Source organism: Pseudorca crassidens, chromosome 8 (assembly GCF_039906515.1).
Source record: "Pseudorca crassidens isolate mPseCra1 chromosome 8, mPseCra1.hap1, whole genome shotgun sequence".
NCBI lineage: Eukaryota > Metazoa > Chordata > Mammalia > Artiodactyla > Delphinidae > Pseudorca > Pseudorca crassidens.
In genome coordinates, this window is record NC_090303.1 from 102,379,339 (window position 1) to 102,404,730 (window position 25,392).

Below are 25,392 nucleotides of genomic sequence, written 5' to 3' on the forward strand. Positions count from 1 at the left end.
TTCCTTTTGTGTTCAAGATATGCATTCTCATTTTGTCTGCAGAGTTCTACATACGTTTATTACATCAAGTTTGAGCTTGTGCTTAGATTCTCTCTCTTTAACTGATTTTTTAACTGCTTGGTCTCCCAGGTATATTAAAATGTCTACCATGATGGTGACTGTCAATTTCTCCTTGTAGTCTCTAAATTGTTGCTTTATATTTTTTTTTTTTTTTTTTTTTGTGGTACACGGGCCTCTCACTGTTGTGGCCTCGCCCGTTGCGGAGCACAGGCTCCGGATGCACAGGCTCAGCGGCCATGGCTCACGGGCCCAGCCGCTCCGCTGCATGTGGGATCTTCCCAGACCGGGGCACGAACCCGTGTCCCCTGCATTGGCAGGCGGACTCTCAACCACTGCGCCACCAGGGAAGCCCGTTGCTTTATATTTTTGAAGTTATCTTACAAAGGACATGTAAACTAAACCTTCCATCATTAACCAGTTAAGACAGAAAATATTACCACAGTTAAAGTCTATTTATACGCTCCAGGAGCTTCCTTTGATACTTTTCCGGTCTTTTTAATCTTTAGGCTCTCAGCATTTCTGTGTCTCGGTTTCAGATGTACTTCCTTAAAAAGCATGTAGCAGATTGTTAAAACTCTGGCCTAATTACCCAAGATGTTTCACAGAAGAGTTCAACACATTTATAACTGGATTTATCTCTACCGCATTATTTAGTGCTCATTTGTCCTATCCACTTTCTCTGTGTTGGTTCATTTTTTGTTTTTCTCTTTTCCCTTTTGCCTCAACATATCCTACTGGAGCATATATTAATTTGTTTCTTTTGGAAGCAGCTCTTCAAATTGTCAAGTTAATACTTAAGTCTAAACTTGGTCCATATCTTTACTCTCCTTCAGAATAATACAAGCTATTTAGATTGATATAATTTCAATTACCTACCTTCTATGTACTAGGCTTATAGGCAATGGGATGCCTAGAATTGCTACTTTATATCGTTTCTTCCTCCCATAAATTGGATGTGGTTTTACACCATCAATATTTCTTTAGATTTCTCCAAGTGCTTACTATTCTCTCTACTCACTATTACTTCTTACATTTCAGGCTTTGGGATCATATTCTTCTCCTTGAAGTCCATCTTTCAGAAGTTCCTTTAGTGAGGCAATTTTGGTGGTAAATTCTCAGTTTCTGTTCATCTGAAAATGTCTGTTTCATCCTCATTCTTAGATAATCCATACAGAAGAGTAGTCTGCATCAAAGTTTTCTGGAATGATATTAATAATCCAGCATTTGAGAGCTGAAAGCTGACAACTTTATACAATGGAAGTGATAAGGTGAGCACTGTCTTGACTTTCTGTAGCATTTATCAGATGAACATCTGAAACATCTTTCATATGCATGTTTTAAATGGTCTCCCTGAGAAGTGCACCTATAAGAAATGTATTTTATGATCCCCCCTTTTAAACAAGTAAATGGGATAACTATCCTAGGATCCGTAGTCCTCACTCCGGTTATTCCTCTGGCCCCATCCAGCATCCCCATTATCCGCCACCTGTGGCTCAGGATGTGCCGCTTCTACCCCTTTAAGGTTGGTTCTTTTTACAAGTATTAATTTTTCTACAGTGTTCAAGAAATCCCATTGGTATAACTTTTAGTTTAAAAGACTTTTTTATTAGCCAGGATTAATTCCTTCCAACATGTTAGATAACAAATCTTTTTAAGATAACTAAGTCTTTGGTCTGACACATTAATACATAATTGATAATTTAAGTTAATATAAAAGTTCATTATTTTTTAATCATGTTCCTGAAGAATAAGTTATAAATCTGTGAATAACAGCCCATTAAATTAGCACTTCATTTATACAGAGGAGAAATGGAAACTCCTATCATAGCCAAGGCCAGAATTCTGCTAAGAGTCGCTAAGTTTTTCGTAAACACGTGTAACACACACCCAGCGCTTGACAGGGAAGGTAGCTGAATTTTCACATCTCAACAGCTAAAAGGAGAAGTCCTCTTAATTACAGCAAGAGATTGTCACTCTTACTGATCACACACTCTTATGGGGGAAAAATAAGCATATTCCCTCAACATACAAATATTTATAAATTACTTATGTGTAACATGTATTGCATGTAATAACATACAGAAAAACATAAGCTGAAAAAGGATGAACTATGGATAAAATATGTAAATATTTAAAAGTATATTAATGGCAAGAGAACATTTATTGATGGCACACAGGTAAGTGGGTATGAATGACAGTAATGTGATCCAATGTAATTTAACTTGACAGCCAATTAGAATGCCATCATTTTAAATTCCATAATGTGGCTAAAGAGCAAATACTGAGCCTAGAGGGGCTGTTAGTCTGACGCCTGCCAACAGTTTGGTTCCCCCTCAACCCACAACAAAAGTAGTTCCTAGACAAGGATTTGCTCATTAGGGAGACAATCCCAGGAGCCCCATGAGAGTGGGGAAGTGAGAGGGAAGGATGGGAGGTAATAAACAGTGAGTTAATGGACAGATTATTGCTGTACGTGACTGGGAATCAGTCCTACCAGGGCCACCCTGAGAAATGTGTCGTTGTCCTCACTGAGGGCTGAGGAAGCAGGTGCATTCATCTACCGAATCCTGACCCTCACTGCTTAAGGACTGCCAGGTTTGGGCCCCATGCAGCAGGCTCTGGCGTCCAGAGACACCTTCAGAAGTCTTTGGGTTTGGGGAACTGCAGGTAAGCTCCAGGAGCTCCAGGTATGGACAGCAGATGCTACATCTGCTGTGCCTGCATTATGAAGATGATCCTTTAAGCCCTTATAAAGAATCTTCGTTAGATAAGTGAACGTACAGTTAATTTTAACTAAATAGGTTACATATAAATGAACATACCTGTGAGAACACCACTGTCAATTCTTTCCACTTTTCCCACAGGATACCTCAAATATACATGTGACATAAGGCAATCTGATATATAGGTTGAGTGAGTGCCAGGGTCAATCTGAATATCAAATATTGATATAATTTAATCTTTTCTTAGATTAAAATATATAAATCAAAGTTCTAAAATTTTCTTCCTCTTCCACAATACACTACCTTGTGTGCCCCTGGAGGTGCATGCTCCCCTTTCTGGTCATTACTGGGCCAAAGTATATACAGCCTTGTCCAGCTCTCAGCTGGAAACATTTCAATTCATTTCAGAGTATGTCTGAAGTATTCTAAATGGGTAAGAAAACACAAGTAACATACAGTTACTATATAGTTTTAGCATTTATCTATCACTTAACAAGAAAGATGAAAATTTCAATATTCACAGAACTCCTTGAATGGGTATCTTATTTCCCTGTGTTTTAAAACTTATACAGAAGCTCAAGCATAATGCAGCTCCATCTTTGAATTCAGTAAAACAGATCAAAGTGCTCTGACTTTCCATCGTCTTTGGTGTGAAAGGCAGATTGGGTAGGCTCCTTGTTTTCATCCTCTTTACAGAAATAACAGCTCTACAGAAACATTTTCCAAATTTACAGCTTCTTAAAGGAGTTACATATGAAAAATCAGAAATGCATTTCAACTTTCCTAAACAAGTATTTAACTGAATTCCAGAAATGTGACACAAAGTTAGAATATTCCACTTTATTTGGACTGAAATGTATATCTTATTTACTTAGTCTTAAAACAACTTAATATAGCTTAATTGTTATTATCACTTTGAATAATCTTCAACAACCTAGGGAAGAAGAGTCTAAGGTTCTACTGTACTAGTTTAAGAAATCCATTCTGTATAGAAACACGGTTATGTTAAATTCCCTTAGAGTTTAAGAACTTTAGAATCAAACCCTTTTGGCCTATTAAAGACGTTTTAAAATTTGCATAATATCCTACAAAAAGACTATCTTATGATACATATCAACAAAACTCAACACCACTTTCTCCAATAATAAAAAAATGCTTTTTTAAGTTGTTACTTTTTAAATGACGTGAAACTAAAGAAAACTGGTTGCTCGTTTTGGAATCATCTTGTTTGGAGAAAAAGATTCTGTGCTTTACCACTTGTTGCCACGCCTTACACAGATAGGGTCTATAGTCTACATCCACATCACTCTGGCGATTAAAGGCACAAGAAGGCCCTTCTGCTGAGCTTGAGGTTTTCTGCATTATACTTTGTGTTGTTGCAAAAAGAGCCAACCGATACTCATTTACCAGCTTCTCTAAGAGTTGGGAACATTTCTTCAGAGTGGACTCCTGTAAGTGAACACTTTCTCCTCCATTGACACGGTCTATCCAATAAAAAGCTGACAGGCTATCTAAAATCAAAAGGCAGAGGGAGGGGTGGCTACAGAACATGGTTTCTAGCGAGTACAGTGTGAGGAGTAACTGGGTGCTACTGCTGCAGTGCACCAAAAAAAACCTCCCAAGGCAGTATTTGATTATTTCTTCAGAACTTTCGGATAGTCTGTGCTCAAGAATTGTAACAAGCCGAAGTATATCAAAGTGGTAATCTGTGTCAATAAACAAGACTTCTACTTCCAGTCCGCCTTCCGATTTTGGAAGTATACACCGTGCTGTTAAATGATAAAGCATTTCTGTTTTTCCTGTTCCTTCTGGGCCATGAAATTCAAGAATATCACCTGTGTAAAATTTAAAAATGTCAGTCAAAATGCAGCAGCATTTGATAGCCTACAATAATGACAGCCTACAAAATGAAAAGTGTGCAAAAATGTTTAAAAAGACATTTACTGAAATTTTTTCCTTTTGAAAGAAAATCTAAATCCATTTGCCAAAACGGATTTGTATAAGCAAATACAAATAAATAAGGAAATAAAAAGTAAATCACTAAATTTCACCTCTGAGAAAGGTGTTGGCTATTAATTAGCACAAAGAAAATTTGAAAAACAAAATGACATGGTTGAAATGGGCCTAAGGGAATCTCCTGGTGAGGGGTCCACATACACTCACACTTAAATTGGTGACATTACAGCACTAAGAATGAAGTGCCACAGATCTAGGGTCTTTTAAAAGCTACTGACTACTGCACACACCATTTCTGGTAGTTAGTTATCCCATATCCAGTTTCTCATTTTTCCTTAAGTATAAAACCCCAGTTTGGGGGGAAAGCAATGTGCCCAGCTTAAAAACGATTCTTCTCAGTTTTCCTTGCAACGAGAGGCCAGCAGGCAGCACAGCTGTAGCCAATGAGACACAGGTGGATGTCTGTTGGGGTTTCCAAGTTGTGCTGTCCTCACACAGGCACCACTTCTGTCTGCTCTGCCGCTCCCTCCTCTGAGATGACAGCGAAGATGACAGGTATACACTGAGGAGGGCAGACCCTAAAGAGGGTGGGGCAGGAAGACAGGAGGCACCCAGGACGTGGATGACAATAAGGAACCTCGCACACCAGCCTGCCTCCATACCTGTGCGAGAAAAATAAGCCACTTGGCTGGACTTCTGCTACGTGCAAGTGAAACAGTCCCTAACTAGGGCTTCTCAAAATTGCTGGCATTATGGGTGGAACAGTTCTTGATGGTACAGTTTCACACATACAAGGCAGTAAGGACCCACAGCTTTCAGGCCCTAAGGGCCAACTGCATCCCTCAGGTGAAAACACCCCTGCACGTTTCCAAACTGCCTTCAGTTACCCTTTGCTATATGAGTATCGCTTGATACTGTCTTGCTGAAATGACATCTGCACTGTGAATTATTTTCCTAGCATTATAAATCAAAGTCAACTACTCTAAACTTTGAAGACCCCAAATCTCTTTCTATATAGTTTCCAATAACTCTCTTTCATTGAGGACAGCACAGGTAAAATAAAACACCTGGGGAAACTGTCCAGCCTCCAGAGCTTTTCAAAATCCACTCTAAACAGTGGCCTTCCAATTCTTGTTTGCTTGACATTTAATTAGTTTTTTAAAGATTTATTTATTATTTATTTATTTATTTTAGGTTGCATGGGGTCTTAGTTGTGGCATGCGGGCTCTTCGTTGTGGCGCATGGGCTTTTCTCTAGTTGTGGCGTGTGGGTTTTCTCTTCTCTAGTTGTGGCGCACAGGCTCTAGGGCATGTGGGCTCTGTAGCTGTGGCACGCGGGCTTAGTTGTCCTGCGGCATGTGGGATCTTAGTTCCCCGACCAGGGATCAAACCCGCGTCCCCTGCATTGGAAGGCGGATTCTTTACCACTGGACCACCAGGGAAGTCCCTGTTTGCCACTTAATTTATGGCTGAACTACATAATTGGAAACACTATGTTAAAAATGCAGATTATTAGGCCCTAAACAAACTACAAGTCGATCTGAGAATCCAGTTACTTTATTTCCTGCTATTCCTAACAAACCATTGTATGTTGGAACATTCACAAATAATGTGTAAGAAACCTAGCAATCTGTCACCATACCATATTTAAGGTAGTATAAAACTTCAGCCAATTTCCACTATAATCTTATATACAATCTGCAATTCAAAATTTTAATTAAAGACTCCCCCAAACCCCTGCCCCCAAGATTCCAGCCTCAAGGAGTAAAACTATTTTCATATTAACAATTGTTCATGGATGCCCTTATTAAAAGTTAACACAGTGACTAAAACTATATTCAATCCAGATGTTCCACTTACTCTCTCCTACTATATAACTGATGAGCTAAGTGGAAATCCTCCCTGCCCCCAAATAAAAATCTTTTACCGCCCTCTATTATAGAAAGAGAATAAGCTATACTCACTAGATGAAGAAACATTAACACCGAACCAATATTAATGATAGTGAAGGAAAGCTGAAAACACAGCTTAGCAAGATTAACCTGAAAGTGGTTTGGAGGACACGGAGGACCACGCAGAAACACGACGCGGAGACCGACAAGCAGGCCACACACAAGCACCTTCTCTCCTTTCCCCAGGAAAGGCAGCCTAAGAGGCTGAGAAGCAGTAACCAACCTTTTTATAGCGCTTTCCAAATGAAAAGGGATGGCTGCGTATCTCGCTGGATCCTAGTAACAACACTCTGAGGTGGGAAGAGCAAACTGTATCATCTTCTGTCATCACACTTAACATGCTATATCATTTTTGATGATTTGCTTGACTGATTCTATTTCTTGTTCACTACTTTAAGGTGGGGACTTGAATACACTATCCCCAGCACAAAGTACGGTATCTTTTGAATGCATTTCATCAGGTTACTTTCTTCTTAAGAATTTCTTAGAAGAAATCTAAATAATGAAAACGTAAGTTCTCATTTGGTGAAGAAAGTCAATTTTGGAACACGGCATTTTGAAAGGGAGCAGGTGTGGTAGGGAGTTACAGGTGGGGATGTGGGCGTTGGTTAGCAGAGTCGGCAGGTGTGAAGGCCAGCTGCCCCTGGGCCCGACTGTGCTGACACTTCATTTCTATCAAGTCTTCAGCCTCCTTCACTTAGAAGGTAAGGGTTAAACCTAAGGTAGTGATTTAAAAGTTCTCAGAGACAGGCTTGGAAGTGCTGTGTACAAAAAAACACATAAGCGGAGCAGAGATTTTTTTTTTTCTTTTTTTTGCGGTACGTGGGCCTCTCACTGTTGTGGCCTCTCCCATTGCGGAGCACAGGCTCCGGACACGCAGGCTCAGCGGCCATGGCCCATGGGCCCAGCCGCTCCGCGGCATGTGGGATCTTCCCGGACCGGGGCACGAACCCGTGTCCCCTGCATCAGCAGGCGGACTCTCAACCACTGCGCCACCAGGGAAGCCCAGCAGAGATTTTTAATTCACATAATCATGTAAATATCCTAACAAGAATTTAGCTTTCAAAAAAAAAAAATTTAGCTTTCAAAATGGTAAGTTAAGATGTATCTCTAGGTGTCACAAATAAATATACCCTACAGCCACTACGATTTAAGATTCACAACAGTAATAAGAGGCTGGATATAGCAATCTAGGAATAAGTTACACAGAAATAGAGAACAGAAAACTCTTTGGGGGGTGGGAGTGAACCTAAAACTAAGATAGAGGGCCAAAACTCAATTCTTTGGATAGATCCACAGTTAGAGAAGTCAGCATAAAGACAGATAAAACAGAAATTTAGTAGAAATAGTACTAAATAATACTAAATGCAGCAGAAAAGTCCTAAAAATAAAGACATGGCAGGGGAGGGTAGGAAACCGATCACTAAACTGGCCCTGGATAGTAACCGCATAGCGGTAAATGTGCAGCCTGCAAAAGCACATTAATGTAAACATTTTATGAACCAAACTTTGAAGACTCAGATACTCAGCAGATAGGCTGAGGGACTTCCCCGGCGGTCCAGTGGGTAAGAATCCACCTTCCAATGAAGGGGACACGGGTTCGAGCCCTGGTCGGGGAACTAAGATCCCACATGCCGCGGGGCAACTAAGCCCGCGCCCTCTAGAGCCTGTGTGCTGTAACTACGGAGCCCGTGTGCCACTAGAGAGAAGCCTGCGCGCCAAAACAAAGAGCCTGCACGCTGCAATGAAAGCTCCCACGTCCTGAAACTAAGACCCAACACAGCCAAAAACGAATAAATAAATATTTTTTTAAAGTCTATTATTAAAAAAAAAAGAAGTCAATAAGCTGAAAAGGCAGCACAGGGAGCAGTCACTGCCTCTAGAGTAAGAGCAAGGAGAGAAATCAGAGTGGGGGAAGGTAGGGACACATCAGGGACTAGAAAAGAACACAATGGTTTAGGCTCATTTAAAAAGTAAAAAATTCAGTAGCAGTTCCATGTGGCTGGAGAGTCAAATGAAGATAAATTAAGCTAAGAGAAATGTAACATATTCTGAAGTAAAAGAGGAGGGACTCCACAGAGAGCTAGAAATACTTGATATTGGTCAGAGGGTAACTGAGATATCTCTGGATATTTTCTGGATTCTTAGAACGGGAAAAAATGAAAAGTTTGCCAAGTATTTTCTTGGAGAGAGGGGTGGTGCTCGTGAACATTTTTCATCGTAACACAAAAGAGAAAGGCTTTCCTACATGGTTTAACAAGGCTTTCTAAATCCATGTGTTAACGAGGGACTAGCTGGTGTGGTGTAAATATGGACTCCTTAGAGCCTTGGTTCAGCACAAGTTAAACTGAGGCAAAGTTTAAGGCTGGCTAAGAGATTATTAGGTAGATAGAAACCCTCCTATCCTTTTACAGATTACTAGCAAAGTGGGGGGAAAGGTCATTTATAACAACTGGGTAAGTAAAATCTGCAAACTTGGAAATTACACATGAATACTATCATTAACTTCTTGAACTAGATTCCCTGCAAATATGTTTAATGATGAACTGAAATCAATTTCACTGATTTTTATAAACATTTACTATCTAATCATAAGATCAAAAATAATATTCAGGGACCTCCCTGGTGGCGCAGTGGTTAAGAATCTGCCTGCCAATGCAGGGGACACGGGTTTGATTCCTGGTCCCAGAAGACCCCACATGCTGCAGAGCAACTAAGGCTGTGAGCTACAACTACTGAGCCTGTGCTCTAGAGCCCTCGAGCCACAACTACTGAGCCCTTGCGCCGCAACTACTGAAGCCCACGTACTTAAGAGCCTGTGCTCCGCAACAAAAGAAGCCACCGCAATAAGAAGCCCGTGCACTGCAACGAAGAGTAGATCCCATTCGCTGCAACTAGAGAAAGCCCGCTTAACAGCAATGAAGACCCAATGCAGCCAAAAAAGTAATAATAATAATAATATTCAAACATTATTTTCTGTAGAGGGGACACGGTCCTTTTAACTGCATCTGAATCACTATCTCGTAAGTTTCTGTGAGCTGTTAAAAAAATCTCACCCTAGTCCAGGCAAACTACTGCATATTACAACTGGTAGTTAAAGGAAACAATCCCCCTAAAAAACCCCCCAAAAAATCACCTCTACAGTTTGACATTAGACAAATTAAACTAAATCAGAAAATCTGGATGGTTTGGCCTTGATAGTTACTCTCACAAATAGAATGAGTAAGGGGTTTGGGTAACAGATTGTCGGAGTAAGTTTACGAATTTAAAGAGCCTTCAAAATAAGTAAAAGAAAGAAAAGCCAAAAAAATACACCATCTAGGTACCAACCTACTAATTGTATAACAAATATGTTGAATTTGTAGAGTACAATCATTATAGTACTGAAGAGGTAATGAGTCTGTATATGGTACTGAATAAGTACTATCCCAAAAAAGTATTAAAAATATGTTTTACAACAGCATTAGAGACCCCTGTAACAGCTAAATCGCTTACAGCTTCAACTTGAGCTTCCCTATAACAGTTTCTGATAAACTGCTGTTGTTGATAAATTACTCTTATAATCCCAGTCTTATGTATGCTGTTGCTCCCATGAATATTCATCTAACCAGTTTTATAGCTCTAAGAGCTATCATAGTTTTAAGTAAACTTTTTTGTTAGTGACTGAACATAATGGTGTTTTTAAAGTTTCTATAAATGTAATATTCAAATGTATAAGCTGTGCTTCAAACCTATTTTTTTTTTGTTTTCATTTTATTTATTTTTGGCTGCACTGGGTCTTCATTGTGGTGCGCAAGCTTCTCATTGCGGTGGCTTCTCTTTGTTGGGGAGCACAGGCTCTAGGCGCACAGGCTTCAGTAGTTGCGGCACGTGGGCTCAGTAGTTGTGGCTCTCGGGCTCTAGAGCACAGGCTCAGTAGTTGTGGCACACGGGCTTAGTTGCTCTATGGCATGTGGGATCTTCCCGGACCAGGGTTTGAACCCGTGTCCCCTGCATTGGCAGGAGGATTCTTAACCACTGCGCCACCAAGGAAGTCCTCGAACCTATGTTTTAATGTCAGTTTCGTAAGGTTCAACTTAATAATATCCTTTCTGATAGAATAAAAAGAGTTCAATCTTTTGTCTAACATGTTTGATCAAAATTTGTCATTTATTATTGATAGTTTAGAATTTTTTTTTATCTAACAGATATGCTCTATAGGAAATACTAAAAGAAGTCCTTCAGGCTGCATGAAAGGACAGCAGTAGACAGTAACAAATCCAAATGAGTTAATAAAGAACATAGGACTACATAGGTAAATATAAAAGACAGTATAAGTGTTTTATATTTTTAATTATTTTTTCATCTGATTTAAGATTATTAAATTATTTTTATATTTTTAATTATTTTTTCATCTGATTTAAGAAACAACTGCATTAAGTAATTTTAATGATTTTAACTAAGCAAAATTTTAAGTGTGTTTAAGGGCATACCGTATATAAATATGTAATTTAAAAGCACAAAGGAAGGGGACAGGAATGGAGCTATACGGTAGCAAAGTTTTTTATAAAATATTGAAATTAAGATGGTATTTAATCCAAACCAGATTGTTATAAATTAAGATGGTAATTGTAATCCTCAGGGCAATCACGAGGTAAATAACTCAAAGAAAAAAAAAGTAAAAATAATGACAAGGAATTAAAATGCTACACTAGAAAATATCTATTTAACACAAAAGAAGACAGTAAAGGATGAATAGAGAAACGAAAGACGTAAGACACATATAAAACAGATAGCAAAATGGCAGTCATAAACCCTATCTTAACTAATAATAGTAATAAATGGATTAAACTGTCCAGACAAAAGGCAGATTGACAAAATGGAATAAAAAAACATGATCCAACTATAGGTTGTTTACAATGGGCACACTTTACATCTCATGTCACAAGGCTGATAGTAACCAAACAGTAACCAAAAGAGAGCTGAGGTGGCTAGCCTATTATCAGACAAGGTATACTTTAAGGCAAAAATTGTTATTAGAGTCAAAGAAGGACGTTTTGTTTTTTTATTATGGTAAAAGATGCTTAACACCATTAACCGTCAGCGAAATGTAAATCAAAACCACAATGAGGTATCACTTCATACTCACTAGGAAGGCTATAATCAAAAAGACAGACAGTAACATGTTTGCAGGAAGTGGGGAAATTGGAACCATTATACACTTCACTGGAACCACTGGAACCATTATACACTTCACTGATAGTGGCAAGTAAAATGTGGCAATTCCCAAGCAGCTACTTTGGAAAACAGTCTGGCAATTTTGCCAAAGGTTAAACACAGAGTTACCATACAACCTAGCAGTCCCTCTCAGAGGTATTATCCAAGGAAACTGAAAACATTTCTCCACAGAAAAACTCGTACACAAAATGATCATAGCAGCATTAGTCATAACAACCAAAAAGTAGAAACAACCCAAATGTACACACCAACTGATGAATGGGTACAATAGAATATTATTATTCAATAAAAAGGAATGAACTACTGATGCATGCTACAATATGACAAATCTTGAAAATATTAAGCAAAGTGGAAAGAGTCAGTGACAAAACACCACATACTGTATGATTCCAATTACATGAAATGTCCAGAAAAGGCAAATCTATAGAGGCAGAAAGTAGATTAGTGGTTGCCTAGAGCTAAGGGATGTGAAAGGAAATGGGTAGTGACTAGTAATAGGCAACGGTTTCTTTTTGGGGTGAAGAAAATGTTCTAGAATTGATTGTGCCGACAGATGCCTAAGTGTGCAAATTGTACACTTAAATGGGTGAACTGTATCTCTTTAAGGCTGTTATATTAAAAAAGAAGAAAACCACCTAAGCACACTACCTTCTTTCTAGTTCTCCCTAGTGTAGAGGGGCCAGTAAAACAAGTGGGTATTATTCTCCCTATCGCAAAAATATTAACAGAGCTACCAAGTACCGAAGGACTTTCCCGTGATTCTCAAACTTGTAAAGAATAAAAATAAATAACAAAACTCCCATTAAATACTGTGCTGGGATAAAAGAGGTTTTCATACTGAAGACTTAACTGCAAATAAACCAAACCCCATCTCATCTGACACAGATAATGAAGGCTTAAAAGTGTCTCATAAAAAAAAAAAAAAAAAGTGTCTCATCATCATCTTTCTCAGTTTTTAATTTCACAGTGTAACCTATATAGGCTGTTGCTAGAAGTGTGTGTATGTATATGAACATACGTGGGGGAAAAACTTGTTTTATAAAACTTAATTTATGACACTATATTTTGGCTTGAGATTGTGTTTTTACCATGCACAGGTGAATCTTCATCAGCAAACAGATGTGGTTCTATTTCTTTCAAGGAACTTCTACCTTCCAGTCGGGCAAGAAGCTTGCAAAAGGGAAAAAAAAGAGAAGGAAAACTCATTGTTTAAAAATATAAAATCCTAGAAATCGACATTTATTCAATTTTCCAAAAGTCTGTAAGAGGCTTTTCATCATTTTGAGGATCTGAAGGAAATTATGAAATAGAAAATACAGTTTAGGAGAAAAGTTGTGTTCTTTATTCAGAAAATACTTTATTTTTTGTTAATGTACCATATACAGTTGGTATAAAATGAGTCCCTGCCCTCAAAGAAGCTGATAGGGTCTTTGGGACACAGCACCAAACTGCTAATTGCAAAGTATTTACCTTCCTTACTCATTATAATTATCTTTCTCACTCTGCTCACCACACTTGTTATCAGGTATCAGCTTTTAATCTGTCTGCCCATTATATCGCCAGCTCCTTATCTAGGGGAGGGAAGGCGGGGGGACAGAGAGAAAGGTGGAGAAGAACTTCCCTGAGAAACTCCCAGTGAATTTGTCAATTCGTGAACAGGGCACAAGCAGGCATACCTGGCAGATGGGACATCAGCACAGTGTGTGGGTAAACTATAAGCAGATTTGAATTGCTAGAGCTTGTGGCACGAAACTGGCAGGAGATAATGAAGTCCTAAAAGAACAGAAGTCAGATCACAAAGGGTCTTGGATGTCACCTTTAGGAGTTTGCTCTTTGGCTTGTAGATAAGAGCAAGGGGTTTTAGAAGCAATCTAGAACAGTTAAGAGTAGACAGCTAGGTCTTTGGGCCTGAGGTTTCTCATCAGTAAAGTGAGCAAAACAAACTATTTCCCTCACAAGACTGTTGAGGATTCAGTGTGTTCCGAGAGTGCCTGGCACAGAGTAAGCATAAGCTATTATTATCTGCATTTCAAACAGATCATCTTGGTGGCTACCGAGGGGATGGATTTGAGAGCAGAGCCAGACGCGGAGAAAAGGCTCAAGTTCATCACACTAACCTGGAGAAGTGCCTGTACCAAGACAGAAGGAGCTAGAACTACAGGAAGCAAAATTCCAAGACAGACTGAAATGTCAACGTGGGAAATATAACCAAAGTTGATTCTCAAGGTTCTAAGGAAACAGTACAGATTTGACAACCCTTCTAAACAACAAAAACCCGTATCACAAACGAAGAAAAGCAGTCATCCTTTGTGGGTTTTTTTTTTTCTTTTAAACAGAAGCAAAAGTTTTTGAAAGAGTTCCTGCAGTGATGAAAAGGTTCTATATATTAATTTGGCAAATATTTACTGAATGTCTACTATGTACAAAGCACTATGGCAGGTAAAATGGAGACTACAGAAATGAAGATAATTAAGCTACCCTCAAAGAACCTGCAGTTAGGTCCTCTAGGAGATGAGATTTTATCACAAAACAAGCTAAAGACTGCTAACTACACTCAAGAGTGCTTTGAGTTAGAACAGAGCTTCTGAGGGCAAACCTGTGGTCAATTATTTTCATAAATATTAAGACATTATTTGTTTTTCTCACTATGCTGACACTTGCACTGATGGTGCAGCAGCAAAGGTGGGTAACACTGCTGGCACCCAGCTCAATCAAGGCAGTGGCATCAAACCGTATTAGTGCACACGGTACTCTTCACCACTCACAGAAGAACAAAGAAGCAAGCGAAACTATTTTTGCATAAGAATGTTTTTGATGTGGCAGTAAATAAGTATTGACTCCATATTAAATCATAACCTTTGAGTACTGTTGAAAATATTCCCTGTGATGACGTGGGAAACATATTAGTAGGAAAGAATTTAACCTTGACCAAAGAGAGGTCTGGCCTTTGCCCTTGGCTCCTGGGAGATAATCTCTAAGCCTCTTGGAAAATCCTGCTGATAAAAGTGTCTTTGTTTACCTGGGGGCCCTGAGCCACACCAGATAGTCTCACAAGTATCTTCACCTAAAGGTGAGGGCTTTGGGTCAGCTCAACCTCTGCACAGTGGCTGGACACAGAGGCCAGCTGGTTGGGGGGGCTGACCATGTCTACATGACAAAGCCGCATAAACACTCTGGACACCAAAGTTCAGGGGAGCTTCCCTGGTTGGCATACTGTCCCCCACTGTTGCTGGGGACAGTCAGCACTGTCCACACTCCACTAGGACAGGACAATTGGAAGCTCCATATTTGGAATTCTGGATTTTGCCCCATTATGTCTCTTCCCTGGGCTGATTTTAATCTGTATCCTTTTGCTGTAGTAAACTATAACCATGACTAAGCTTTCAGCGTATTCTGTAAGTCCTTCCAGCAAATCACTAAACCTGAAGGTGGTCTTGGGGACCCCCAAACATGCAATTAATGTCAGAATGAGTGAGGTCACGAGAACCTGGAACTCTGCAGTTGGTGTCTGAAGTGAAGGCAGTCTTGGGGACTTCCCCCAAGTTCACACACAGACAAGGAAAGCACTTTTGCTCCGAACTGAAATACAATGGTTTTTCTCTAGGAAAAGCACTTGTGTGATTACCTGAGCTGCATACCTTTTCATAAAACACCCTTTTATTTGAAAGAATGACTGACAGACAAATTAGGATTACACAGACTTTGTTATTTGGCAGACGTTTTACTGAAAACAAAGAAAGTCAGCTGGTCACTTTAAGGAAACTGACAGTATTTGTTGCCAATGATAAAATTTGAATTTTGGAAAACTTTTATCCACTACCGTGAGCTTGACAGCATCCCAATACTTAAAGCATTGGTGAAATCACTAAGTATTTTAAATTTCTCCATTTCACTGACAGATATAACCCACATAAACAACAACCTTTTGGTTATGGACGTTAACCGGAACTGCTGTGGTGACCATTTTGTACGACATACGAATACTGAACCATTTATTATGCTGTAACTCAGTCCTCAGGCCAAAAAGTATGAGAACCACTGGGTTAGAAGGTTGAGGGTCCAAAAGAAGAAGACAGAGAAACTTTCGTGGACAAGATGGAACACATGAAATGACTATAAAATGTTTTTAAAAGCATGTATACAAATGACCAACATCCTCATCAGAATGATTAAAGTGAGAAGTTACTCCAACCGTTTACCCTTACTGTCACTGCTCAAGATATTTTAGAATCCTCCTCTGGAGAATTCCTTGTAAGACAGAATTCAGAAAAGGATTAGAATTTTATTGACAGGACTCTTAGATAAAAATGGTATTACTCCTCTAATCAAACTGGCTGACTTTGCCGATTTGCATCTGACTTTCCACTATTACTAAAAAGTCAAATTCATTTTCAAAGGATGAAAACTACCTATCAATGAGAAATTTCCAAACAGTGTTTTACAATGCCAAAAGCAGAGTATACCGAATACAGAGGAAGTGAAAGTACCTCCCAGAATTTGGAAATAGATTAACTCTGACAAAAATAGATAATATTAACAATTTATAGAAGTCACTTGATGGGATGAGATATCTTACAAACCTAAGCAGAAAATATCCTAAAAATTTGGCATTAACCTGACCATTATGTAAACTAAAATGAACGATGTTGTCCAGATTTGAGGAATAAGCTGAAAGAAGCAAGGTAGAATCAATCTAGAGTTTCAGAAGGGCAAAGAGTAAATGAAGCCAGGGTAAAGGGAACCAAAGTAAGTTCTGTTTGACAAGAGAGTTTAATCCTTTTAGGGAAGATTAACGCATCAGGCAAACAAAGCAGGGTGATGGTAGCTATTAAGATAATTCAACTATTTCTCTTGATTCTCTAAGCAACCTTTCTGAGCGCAAATTTCCTAACTGGGAAAGAATACACAGTGGACACAACAATTTTACTCTATTTGGCAGTTCACTAATATTGTAAATTAATAGATTTGGCATTTGGTTTGTAAATCAGTATCTGCCAGGTTTTATTATCATAACAATAGCTAACTAATAATAGCTACTATTTGTACTTGCTGTGGTACATAATTTATATACATTATCTCTTTAATTATCACATTAACTCTATTTGTTATCATTCTATTTTTCAGATGAGAAAACTAGTAGACGCCAGAGTTGGGATTTAACTGAGATCTCTGGCTCCCCAAGCCTGGAATTCTTCCCCTGTGCTACACAGCCTCAGAATCAGTATCACTGAGTCTGAAAAAATCTGAGTACAGGGATGACAGTTTTTGGACCTACTCTGCCGAAGATCAAACCAATCTGAGGTCCTGTCTAGGCAATTATCTGGTCTCTCTCGACCATCTCTCTTAGCACTCCCTCTAACACCACAAGGGACCCCAAATGTTTTCAACAGCAACATCAATACTGGAGCTAGTATACGGTCTGCAAAAGGGGTAATAGTCAATTATACAGATATTATTTGGTAAAAATTTCAAGCAAGTCAAGTGTATTCCAGGAACTGAGTAAGGTGCATAGATACAACACCTTACTTACATAGATACAACAGACACAGTTCCTATCCTCAAAGAATTTAATGAGGGAGAGTCAAAGGTTTAAAAAGTACGATAAAGTATGGTAGGTGCTATAATATCAATAGAAATAACATGGGGCTCTGTGAAGGCACAAAAAAGGGACAGTCGATTCTAATCTGTGTGAGAGGCAACTTTAACTCTGAAAGAGAGATTTAGCATGTAGTTCTTTCAGGCACGTACAAAATATACATTGATAGAGCAATGTCCTTTCCCTATTCTCTCAATTAAATGCTCTAAGGCCTAGACTATTGAAAGAATGAAAATTCTACACATTCCTCAGGGCCAGCTCCTTCCATGAAGCCATTCCTATACTTAGGAACACATTACCTACCAGTCTCCCTCATCTGGATCTAAGAGCTTGAAAGGAACTGGCTCACCACCAATTCCAAAATGCTTTACATTTGGCAGAAACTTAGTAGCTACCTATTAAGTTGAAGGTAAACAGGTCACAGGTAGGTAGAATTGGGGGAGGATGGAGAGTAAAAAGAACCTCCAACTACATAGATTTTCACATGTTTGGACAATCTATGCAAACTTCTACTAAACAAAAGTCCTTGAGTATTCTTACAGCTTTCATCAAAGTTCTTAACACTCATTAACAGAAGTCTGTTTTATAGACAATCATATAGCTTCAATGCCTGTTAAGTAGAACACGTACCATACAGATGTTTTAAAACATCATTTGGTTATGGAAAAGCTTACACTAGAGCAGGAAGGAGAGCTTAAAGATCAAATTAACCAGAAATGAATGACATTAAGGCAAACATGTGTATGTAATTGTCATTTGGATAAAGGCTCATTTCCCCTGACCTTTTGTGATTAAATCTGTTTACAGATGGACCCCAGCAGCAAGGTTTCAAACCAGTTAAGTATAAAAGTCTACCTAAAGAAGCAAACACTCTAAACCAAATATTCCCACCCCCGCCCTATAACAGGTCTGGATTTCCACTACAAACTGAATACAATTCTCAGTAGTTTTATTACATATATACAGAGGAAATTCACTCCAGGCAAATCTGTGTTAACTATAACACACAGAAAGTAAGAGAGGAGTTGGAATGTGTAGGATGGCAAGGGAAAGCAGCAGCTATGTTAACATGTATGTGATCAGTGCAAAATTGGGCCCTTACCATGGTAGTCCCTTAAATTCACGGACTAATTCTTTTTCACTTGTGAAATTAGGCTCCTCTGCCACTTAGAAAATTCAGTCGCCCTTCAGGGCAGAGTACTGGCCTGGCTCTTAATAAAGCTTTCGTCTAAACTATATGGAAAAGACAATTGTTACTCGAATACTAAATCATAAAAATTCCATTGTTTCTAAGTATAGGCCCCAAAGAGCTGCTGCCTTTACAACTAATATTTTTTAAAAAGCAATCACCCGGGTCTTCCCTGGTGGCGCAGTGATTGAGAGTCCGCCTGCCGATGCAGGGGACGCGGGTTCGTGCCCCGGTCCGGGAAGATCCCACATGCCGCGGAGCGGCTGGGCCCGTGAGCCATGGCCGCTGAGCCTGCGCGTCCGGAGCCTGTGCTCCGCAACGGGAGAGGCCACAACAGTGAGAGGCCCGCATAACGCAAAAAAAAAAAAAAAAAGCAATCATCCTATACGAAGGAAAAATAGATATATAAAAAGTCAAGCAAAAATTACTACATGTACCTAAGAAACATTCACTTCTAGCAGAATTTATAAGGACTAAATTTTAAATTTATGACATCCTACCAGTTAGTAATTTCATTAAATGCATAGTTAAGATTTCACTAGGAAGTTATATCAGACTATGCTTCAAAATGTCATTTAGACAGAATAATCAACTATATGCAAGATCCCAGAAAGAGACAATAAAGCACAGAATCAAAACTGCAGAAGCTTAACACTGGAAGGACACTTACCCCTCCCCCACCTCCCTTGTATGTGAGGACCTCTACTGGAGAATACCTCTGGTGTATGCTCCCATCCTCCTGCTCTCTCTTCCCCAGGGAAGAAGAGGTTTTTCTAATGGGTTAATTTGAGAGCAGGAAGTAGACACACATTGATTGGCCGCGTCCTGGGTCCTGACAGCTTGCCTGCAGGAAGTGCATATTCTGCTGTTTCTAGTGTGGGGGGAGGGGTGCTCAGAAATGAGCATTTGGCAACATGAAGTTCGACAGTAACCCTGACAAGAGCACTTTTGGTGGAATATGGAGACAGAAGCCAGATAACAGTGGGCTGAAGAGTGAACGAGAGAAAAGTAGGCTCAGGCCAGAGCACAAGGGAGGAGGGCTCTACAGAGGAGGAAGGGAATGGGGCTGGTAGGGGCTGGTGTGTAGGGAGTCTTCTGGTTTGTTTTGTGTGGACTGCTTTATGTTAGGATGCTGATAGAAGTGATTGGTAGAAAGAAGACTGCAGATGCAGAAGACAGAAAAAGTGGGGATACCTGCAGGAGTGATGTCCTTGAGGGAGTGGAGTGGGGTGGATGGAATTCATATCACAAGTGGAGAACCTGCCCTTTCTTAGAAGCAAAAATATTCTACTTTACAGGAAGGAATTCAGAGAAAATCAGTACATGTACTTTTTATCAATACAGACTTGATGAAAAACCAGGAATTGCTATATTACTACCCGATAAAGTAGACTTCAGAGCAAAGAAAATTACTAGAGACAAAGAGGGACACTACATAATGATAAAAGGATCAATCCACTAGGAAGACATGTGATCCTAAATGTGTACGTATCAGACACATCCCAAAATACACGAAGCAAAACTCATACAGCTGAAAGGAGAAACAGACAAACTCACTAGCTGGGACTTCAACACCCACTTCTCAGAAACCAAAAGACTTACTAGAAGATCTGAACAACACAACCAACAGGATCTAATTCATATACACAGAACATTTGACCCAACAATAGCTGAGTGTACATTTTTTTTCAAGTGCCCATGGAACGTTCATCAAGCTAGATCACACCCTGGGCCATAAAACAAACCTCAACAATCATAAAAGAACTGAAGTCATACAGAGTATGTTTGACTATAATGGAAACAAACTAGAAATCAGTAACAGACAACAGGAAAAAATAAGGGAGTTCCTGTGATTTTTTTTGTTTGTTTTCTCAATGACACATGAGGCAAGGCAGAAAGGAGAAGGAAGAGAAGGGAAGGCATGAAATTTATCATTAAACAATTATTGAGCACCTACTGTGGGCTAAATATTGTTCTAAACACTAAGACTTAAAGGAGTAATCCCAACAGAGAGCAGTCACCACCCTTCATTGGCAGGGGTGGGAGGTGGGGAGGAAGACAACATATAAACAATATAAGATGTCAGATGTGGTAAGTGTAACGAAGAAAAAGAAACAGAGTAAAGGAATAAAGATTAACAGTAGGAAGGACCTCCTTATACTGGATGGAAAAGCTTCTCCTCTAAGAAACATGAAGCAAGTGAAGAGGCGAACCGTGTCAATTTCTGAAGGCACTGCAAAGGCCCTGAGGCTGAAGCACACTTGGCACATTCAGGGAATAGCAAAGACAACAGTGTGTCTGAAGAAGAGTGAGGGAGAGTGGAAGAGGAGATCAGAAAGGCAGGAGAAGAGATCCGAGGCGGGAATGAAGGGCAAATCATACGATCTGCAAATCATGCATCAGTGGAGGAAACAGGATTCTGGATATTACTATAAATGATACAGGAGCCTCTGGAAAACTTTGAACAGTAGAGTCTGCTTACATTTTGAATGGATCACCCTGGATACTATGTGGAAAATATGTTAGAATAAGTGTGAACAGGGTGGAGCAGAGCCGAGTTAGAAGGTTACTGTGATCAAGCAGGTGACAGTTCCTAGGAATAGGAATGGCTGCAGTAAAAAGCAGTGAAACATGGTCAAATCCATGACATATATTGAAGGCAGAGAAAACAGGATGTGCGAATGGATGTGGGCTGATATGAGAGGAAAAGAGGATTCAAGAATGACTTAGTTTTTGGCTTGAGCGACAGGTAGAACAAATTCACCGTTTGACAAGATAGGGAAGGCCTGGGAGGAAGCAGGTTGGGGCTGGGTGTACATGTGTGGTGGTAAACCAAGACTGCAGTGTAGGGCATATTAAAATTTTTTTCATGTTTTCTCTGCATCCAGGAGTCAATCATGATGAGCATGTTAAGTCTGGGATGCCTATGAGACATCCATGTGGGTATGTCAAGAAGATACTAGAACACGTGTGTCTGGAATTCAGGCGTAAGGTTGGATTTGATGACAGGTGTTTTGTAGGGAGAAAGTGAATTACTTTCTAGAAAAACACACGTGGACTGGGAGTCCACTTGAAGTTGATGGTTACAAATTTAAAATGAAATCAGTCGGCCTGGTTGTGATTTTCTTTAGCAATATTCAGCTGAGTGGGTAGACAGTGAAAGTAGACAGCTGGGTTTAACCGCAGTTAGGAAAGTAGGTTAGGAATGAAAGGGACAGGGAAGTTGAAAGTACTTATAATGGAGGAACGGTAATGATGGAGCACTGATTCTATTCTGGGTAAGAAGGGAAGCAAAAAGAGACAGGGACAGATGTTGTTCTAAGTCTACCATGCGAGACCAGAATATTATTAAATGCTAAATATTTTCTTATTTAATATTTGCCTCTGGCAAAAAGGCCACCCTGAACCTTTTCTAAGAAAAGAAAACCAGGGAATTCTCTGGTGGTCCAGTGGTCAGGACTCTGCACTTTCACTGCCATGGGCGTGGAGTCAATCCCTGGTCGGGGAACTAAGATCCCAGAAGCCGCACGGTGTGGCCAAAGAATAAATTTAAAAAAAGAAAACCAGTCATTATTATTAATAAATAGTTATCAAGTGTTTACCGTGCAGGGAATACTGTGCTTAGGTGAAAGGACACATAGAAATATAGGGACCCACCTCCTAGGAGTACAGCTGAAAGACAACTGAGAAATCATCATCTACCGCCCTCCTTTTACAAAGGTAGAAGCCAAGGTTTAATAACATCCAAAATCATCCAGCTTGCTCCCGGCTGAGCCAAGACTACAGCCATGGTCCAGGGTTCTCTATCTCAGCCCCCAAAATGATGCCATTAGAAAACCTCTGGGAAAATGTGTAAAAATCCACCCTGAGAAATGATAATTGGGATGGAGAAGTCTCCTACTTTTCATCTCAGCACTACTGGAATTTTGTCATAAGCATGTACTACTTTAATATAAACTATCATAATAAGGTTAAAGAGAGGAAACAGTATGTTGTGCACGACAACCAAAACTGGACACTTTGAATCTATCCATTGATTACTTTTAAACGCGAGGCATTTTCAGCATTTTTGAGAAAATGTAAAGTACACCAGGGGTCCCCAACCCCCGGGCCTCGGAGGGGTTTGGGCCCGAGGCCTGTTAGCAGCAGGTGAGCGGCGGGGGAGCGAAGCTTCATCTGCTGCTTCCCAACGCTTGCATTACCACCTGAACCAACACCCCTACCCCCACCCATGGACAAACTGTCTTCCACGAAACCGGTCCTCGGTGCCCAAAAGGCTGCGGACCGCTTTAGGACACCACTACTTAACAAGGATGCGCAAACGAAGCCATTTGGTGGATGATACCAAAATACTGCCAAAATCTTTTCTAATACTGTCAGAGGAATGTAAAAGTAAAAAATGCCATTGTTACTGTGCAAAAGTAAGGTAAAGAACAGATTATTCTACTGTAAATTGCATTCCAATGTGTGTCTTTAAACCAAGGGCTCCTTATATAAGTTTTCCACTCAGCTATCTGGCCTACCCTAAATTGCATCCCTAGAATCTGTTAAAGGAAAATAATTCTTTGCGACTGTTTTCTTGGAAGACATGTATGAAATGTCTCTTCCCTACTACTCACAAGATGTGGGAAAGGTTAGCTATTTTATAAGGTGGTTATTCTTGTGAATTAAAAATTTAAAGTAGTTTATTTCAGGACTACCCTGGTGGTCCAGTGGGTAAGACTCCACGCTCCCAATGCAGGGGGGCCTGGGTTCGATTCCTGGTCAGGGAACTAGATCCTGCATGCATGCCACAACTGAGTCCACACGCCACAACTAAAGATCCCGCATGCCGCAACTAAGACCTGGCGCAGCCAAAATAAATATATAAAATGATAAATAAATAAATATTTTTTAAAAATAAAAAAAAATTAAGTAGTTTATTTCAGCTTCTTGGGATAATTTGTGACCTCAGATATCTTCCTCAACACAATGCCTCCAGGGAGGATCCATCTAGTAGACTGATGTACAAAGAAAGACAATAGAATCCAAAGAAATTAAGCCATGGCCATACAGAGCCCAGCACTTAAGGGAAAAGAGGGCTGCTTAGTTGGTTTTGATGACAAAGAGGAAAAAGAATGAAGCGGCACCAACTGCCCAGCTCCCTAATCTTCTCCCCTCCACCCCACTGTACTCCACAGTAATATGAGTGAGCTAATCTTGCTTAGGATCTCCAGACGGCCGTGGCAGGCAAACGATATGATGCTAAATTCTTTGTTCAGTGCGTCGACTGCACTGGGCTCTCATTTTTTGGATGTTAGGCTTGTTCTGATTGCAAAAGTCATCTGAGTTTAACCTGCGTTTCAAATTATCATTTCAATCAGTAAGGTTGTAACTGTAGCAGTTCTTACAGGGAGCAGCACCTCTACTCTGAAGGCCCAAGGGTTGGCAAACTATGGCCGGTGGGCCAAATCCTGAAGTTTAAAAAATAAAAGGTTTACTGGCACACAGCCATGCTCGTTTGTTTACACACCTCTGGCTGCCTCCACATTAGAACAGCAGAGCTGAAGAGCTGTGACCGAGACCGAATGGCCCACAAAGCCTAAATATAGACTATCTACTCTAGTCCTTCACAGAAAGAGCCTGTTGGTCGTTGAAGAAGGTATCGCTTCCCCTCCCTCCTCTGTATAAAAGATCCTCCATAACCTGCCTCTGCCTCTGCTTACTTCCCAACACTGTTTCCCCACTAGCTTTGTCCGTCTACAGAGAACCACTTGCAGTTCCCCTAAATCAGTGACGCCCTTGCTCAAGGCAGAACCCACATACTTCCAACTCCCTGCCCCGAATGCCACCCCCTCCTTGCCAAGCCACCGACCATCCAAAGGTCCCTAAAAACCTCAGCTGTCCCCTCCTCCTCCCAGTTAGTCTTCCAGGCTGCCCGCCCCTCGACTGGACGGCACGATTTACCAACCGTCCTGTAATTTGTAGGCAGCCTCCCTTACTTGTCCTGCAAAAGCAGAAGCTGTTCCTTGCGTTTTTTAATCAGCGGTTAACACGTAATAAGTGCTTGATTCTTGCTGGCTTAATTCCTGAATAAATCTTTGCAGACACCACATGGCTTGTGTGGCCCTGGATGCTCAGGCTGGAAATGTAAGCTGCGATAGCGAGGCTGAAGGCCCTAAGCAAAAGATGTACAGAACAGAGGCAACAGGTGGAGCCACCTACTCAGATACCACTGTTCTAGAAGTCTATGAGCACTCCGCCTGGCGATCCCCTGCTTTTTCCTAGCCTCTCCTGCACACCGTACCATGTCTGACTGGTTCACGCATGACAGGTTTGGCCCGTAATGCTAGCGGTCTCGGGGGCCGGCTCCGGGGACACAGGTTTGGGGGGCGGGGCTCTAGGCTCGCCGGCGTCCGGGCCCCGCGCGCCTCCTCCTCCCCGGGGCGCCCCGGCCTCCCGCGCCCTCGGGGCTCCCTCGCCCGCCCATGGCCCTGTTCTCGTCTCCCTAGCTCCCACCTCGGCAGCTCTCACCTCCGTCCCAGACTCAGACCTATGGAAGTCACTACACATCGCCCCGGAGGCTCGGCGCAACAGCCACTCAACTTTCCCGCCAGCGTCGCCATTTACTGCGCGGCCTCGGCCCCGCAGCCAGTCAGAGACGCTAACCCGCTGACCCGGGCGCGAGCATGCGCACTGCGCCCGCCCTCGGCCGGGGAGC

At 40.7% G+C, this 25,392-nt stretch overlaps 1 protein-coding gene across 1 annotated transcript; it reads right to left on the reverse strand.

The window, feature by feature from the left end:
• Positions 1 to 1,656: 1,656 nt before the first annotated feature.
• On the reverse strand, positions 1,657 to 25,345 carry XRCC2 (X-ray repair cross complementing 2). The gene is made up of 3 exons (XM_067747532.1): positions 25,206 to 25,345; positions 12,996 to 13,077; positions 1,657 to 4,618 (listed from the first exon to the last, which is right to left on the reverse strand). The coding sequence occupies exons 1-3, from the start codon at positions 25,242 to 25,244 to the stop codon at positions 3,897 to 3,899; spliced, it is 843 nt and encodes a 280-aa protein (XP_067603633.1). The 5' UTR covers positions 25,245 to 25,345; the 3' UTR covers positions 1,657 to 3,896.
• Positions 25,346 to 25,392: the final 47 nt, after the last annotated feature.

Coding starts and splice junctions, on each gene's coding strand:
- XRCC2 (XM_067747532.1), bottom strand. CDS start 25,244: ATGTGTAGTGACTTCCATAGGTCTGAGTCTGGGACGGAG. Junction 13,078..25,205: donor GGTCTGAGTCTGGGACGGAG/GTGAGAGCTGCC, acceptor CCCTTTTGCAAG/CTTCTTGCCCGACTGGAAGG. Junction 4,619..12,995: donor TGAAGATTCACCTGTGCATG/GTAAAAACACAA, acceptor AATTTTACACAG/GTGATATTCTTGAATTTCAT.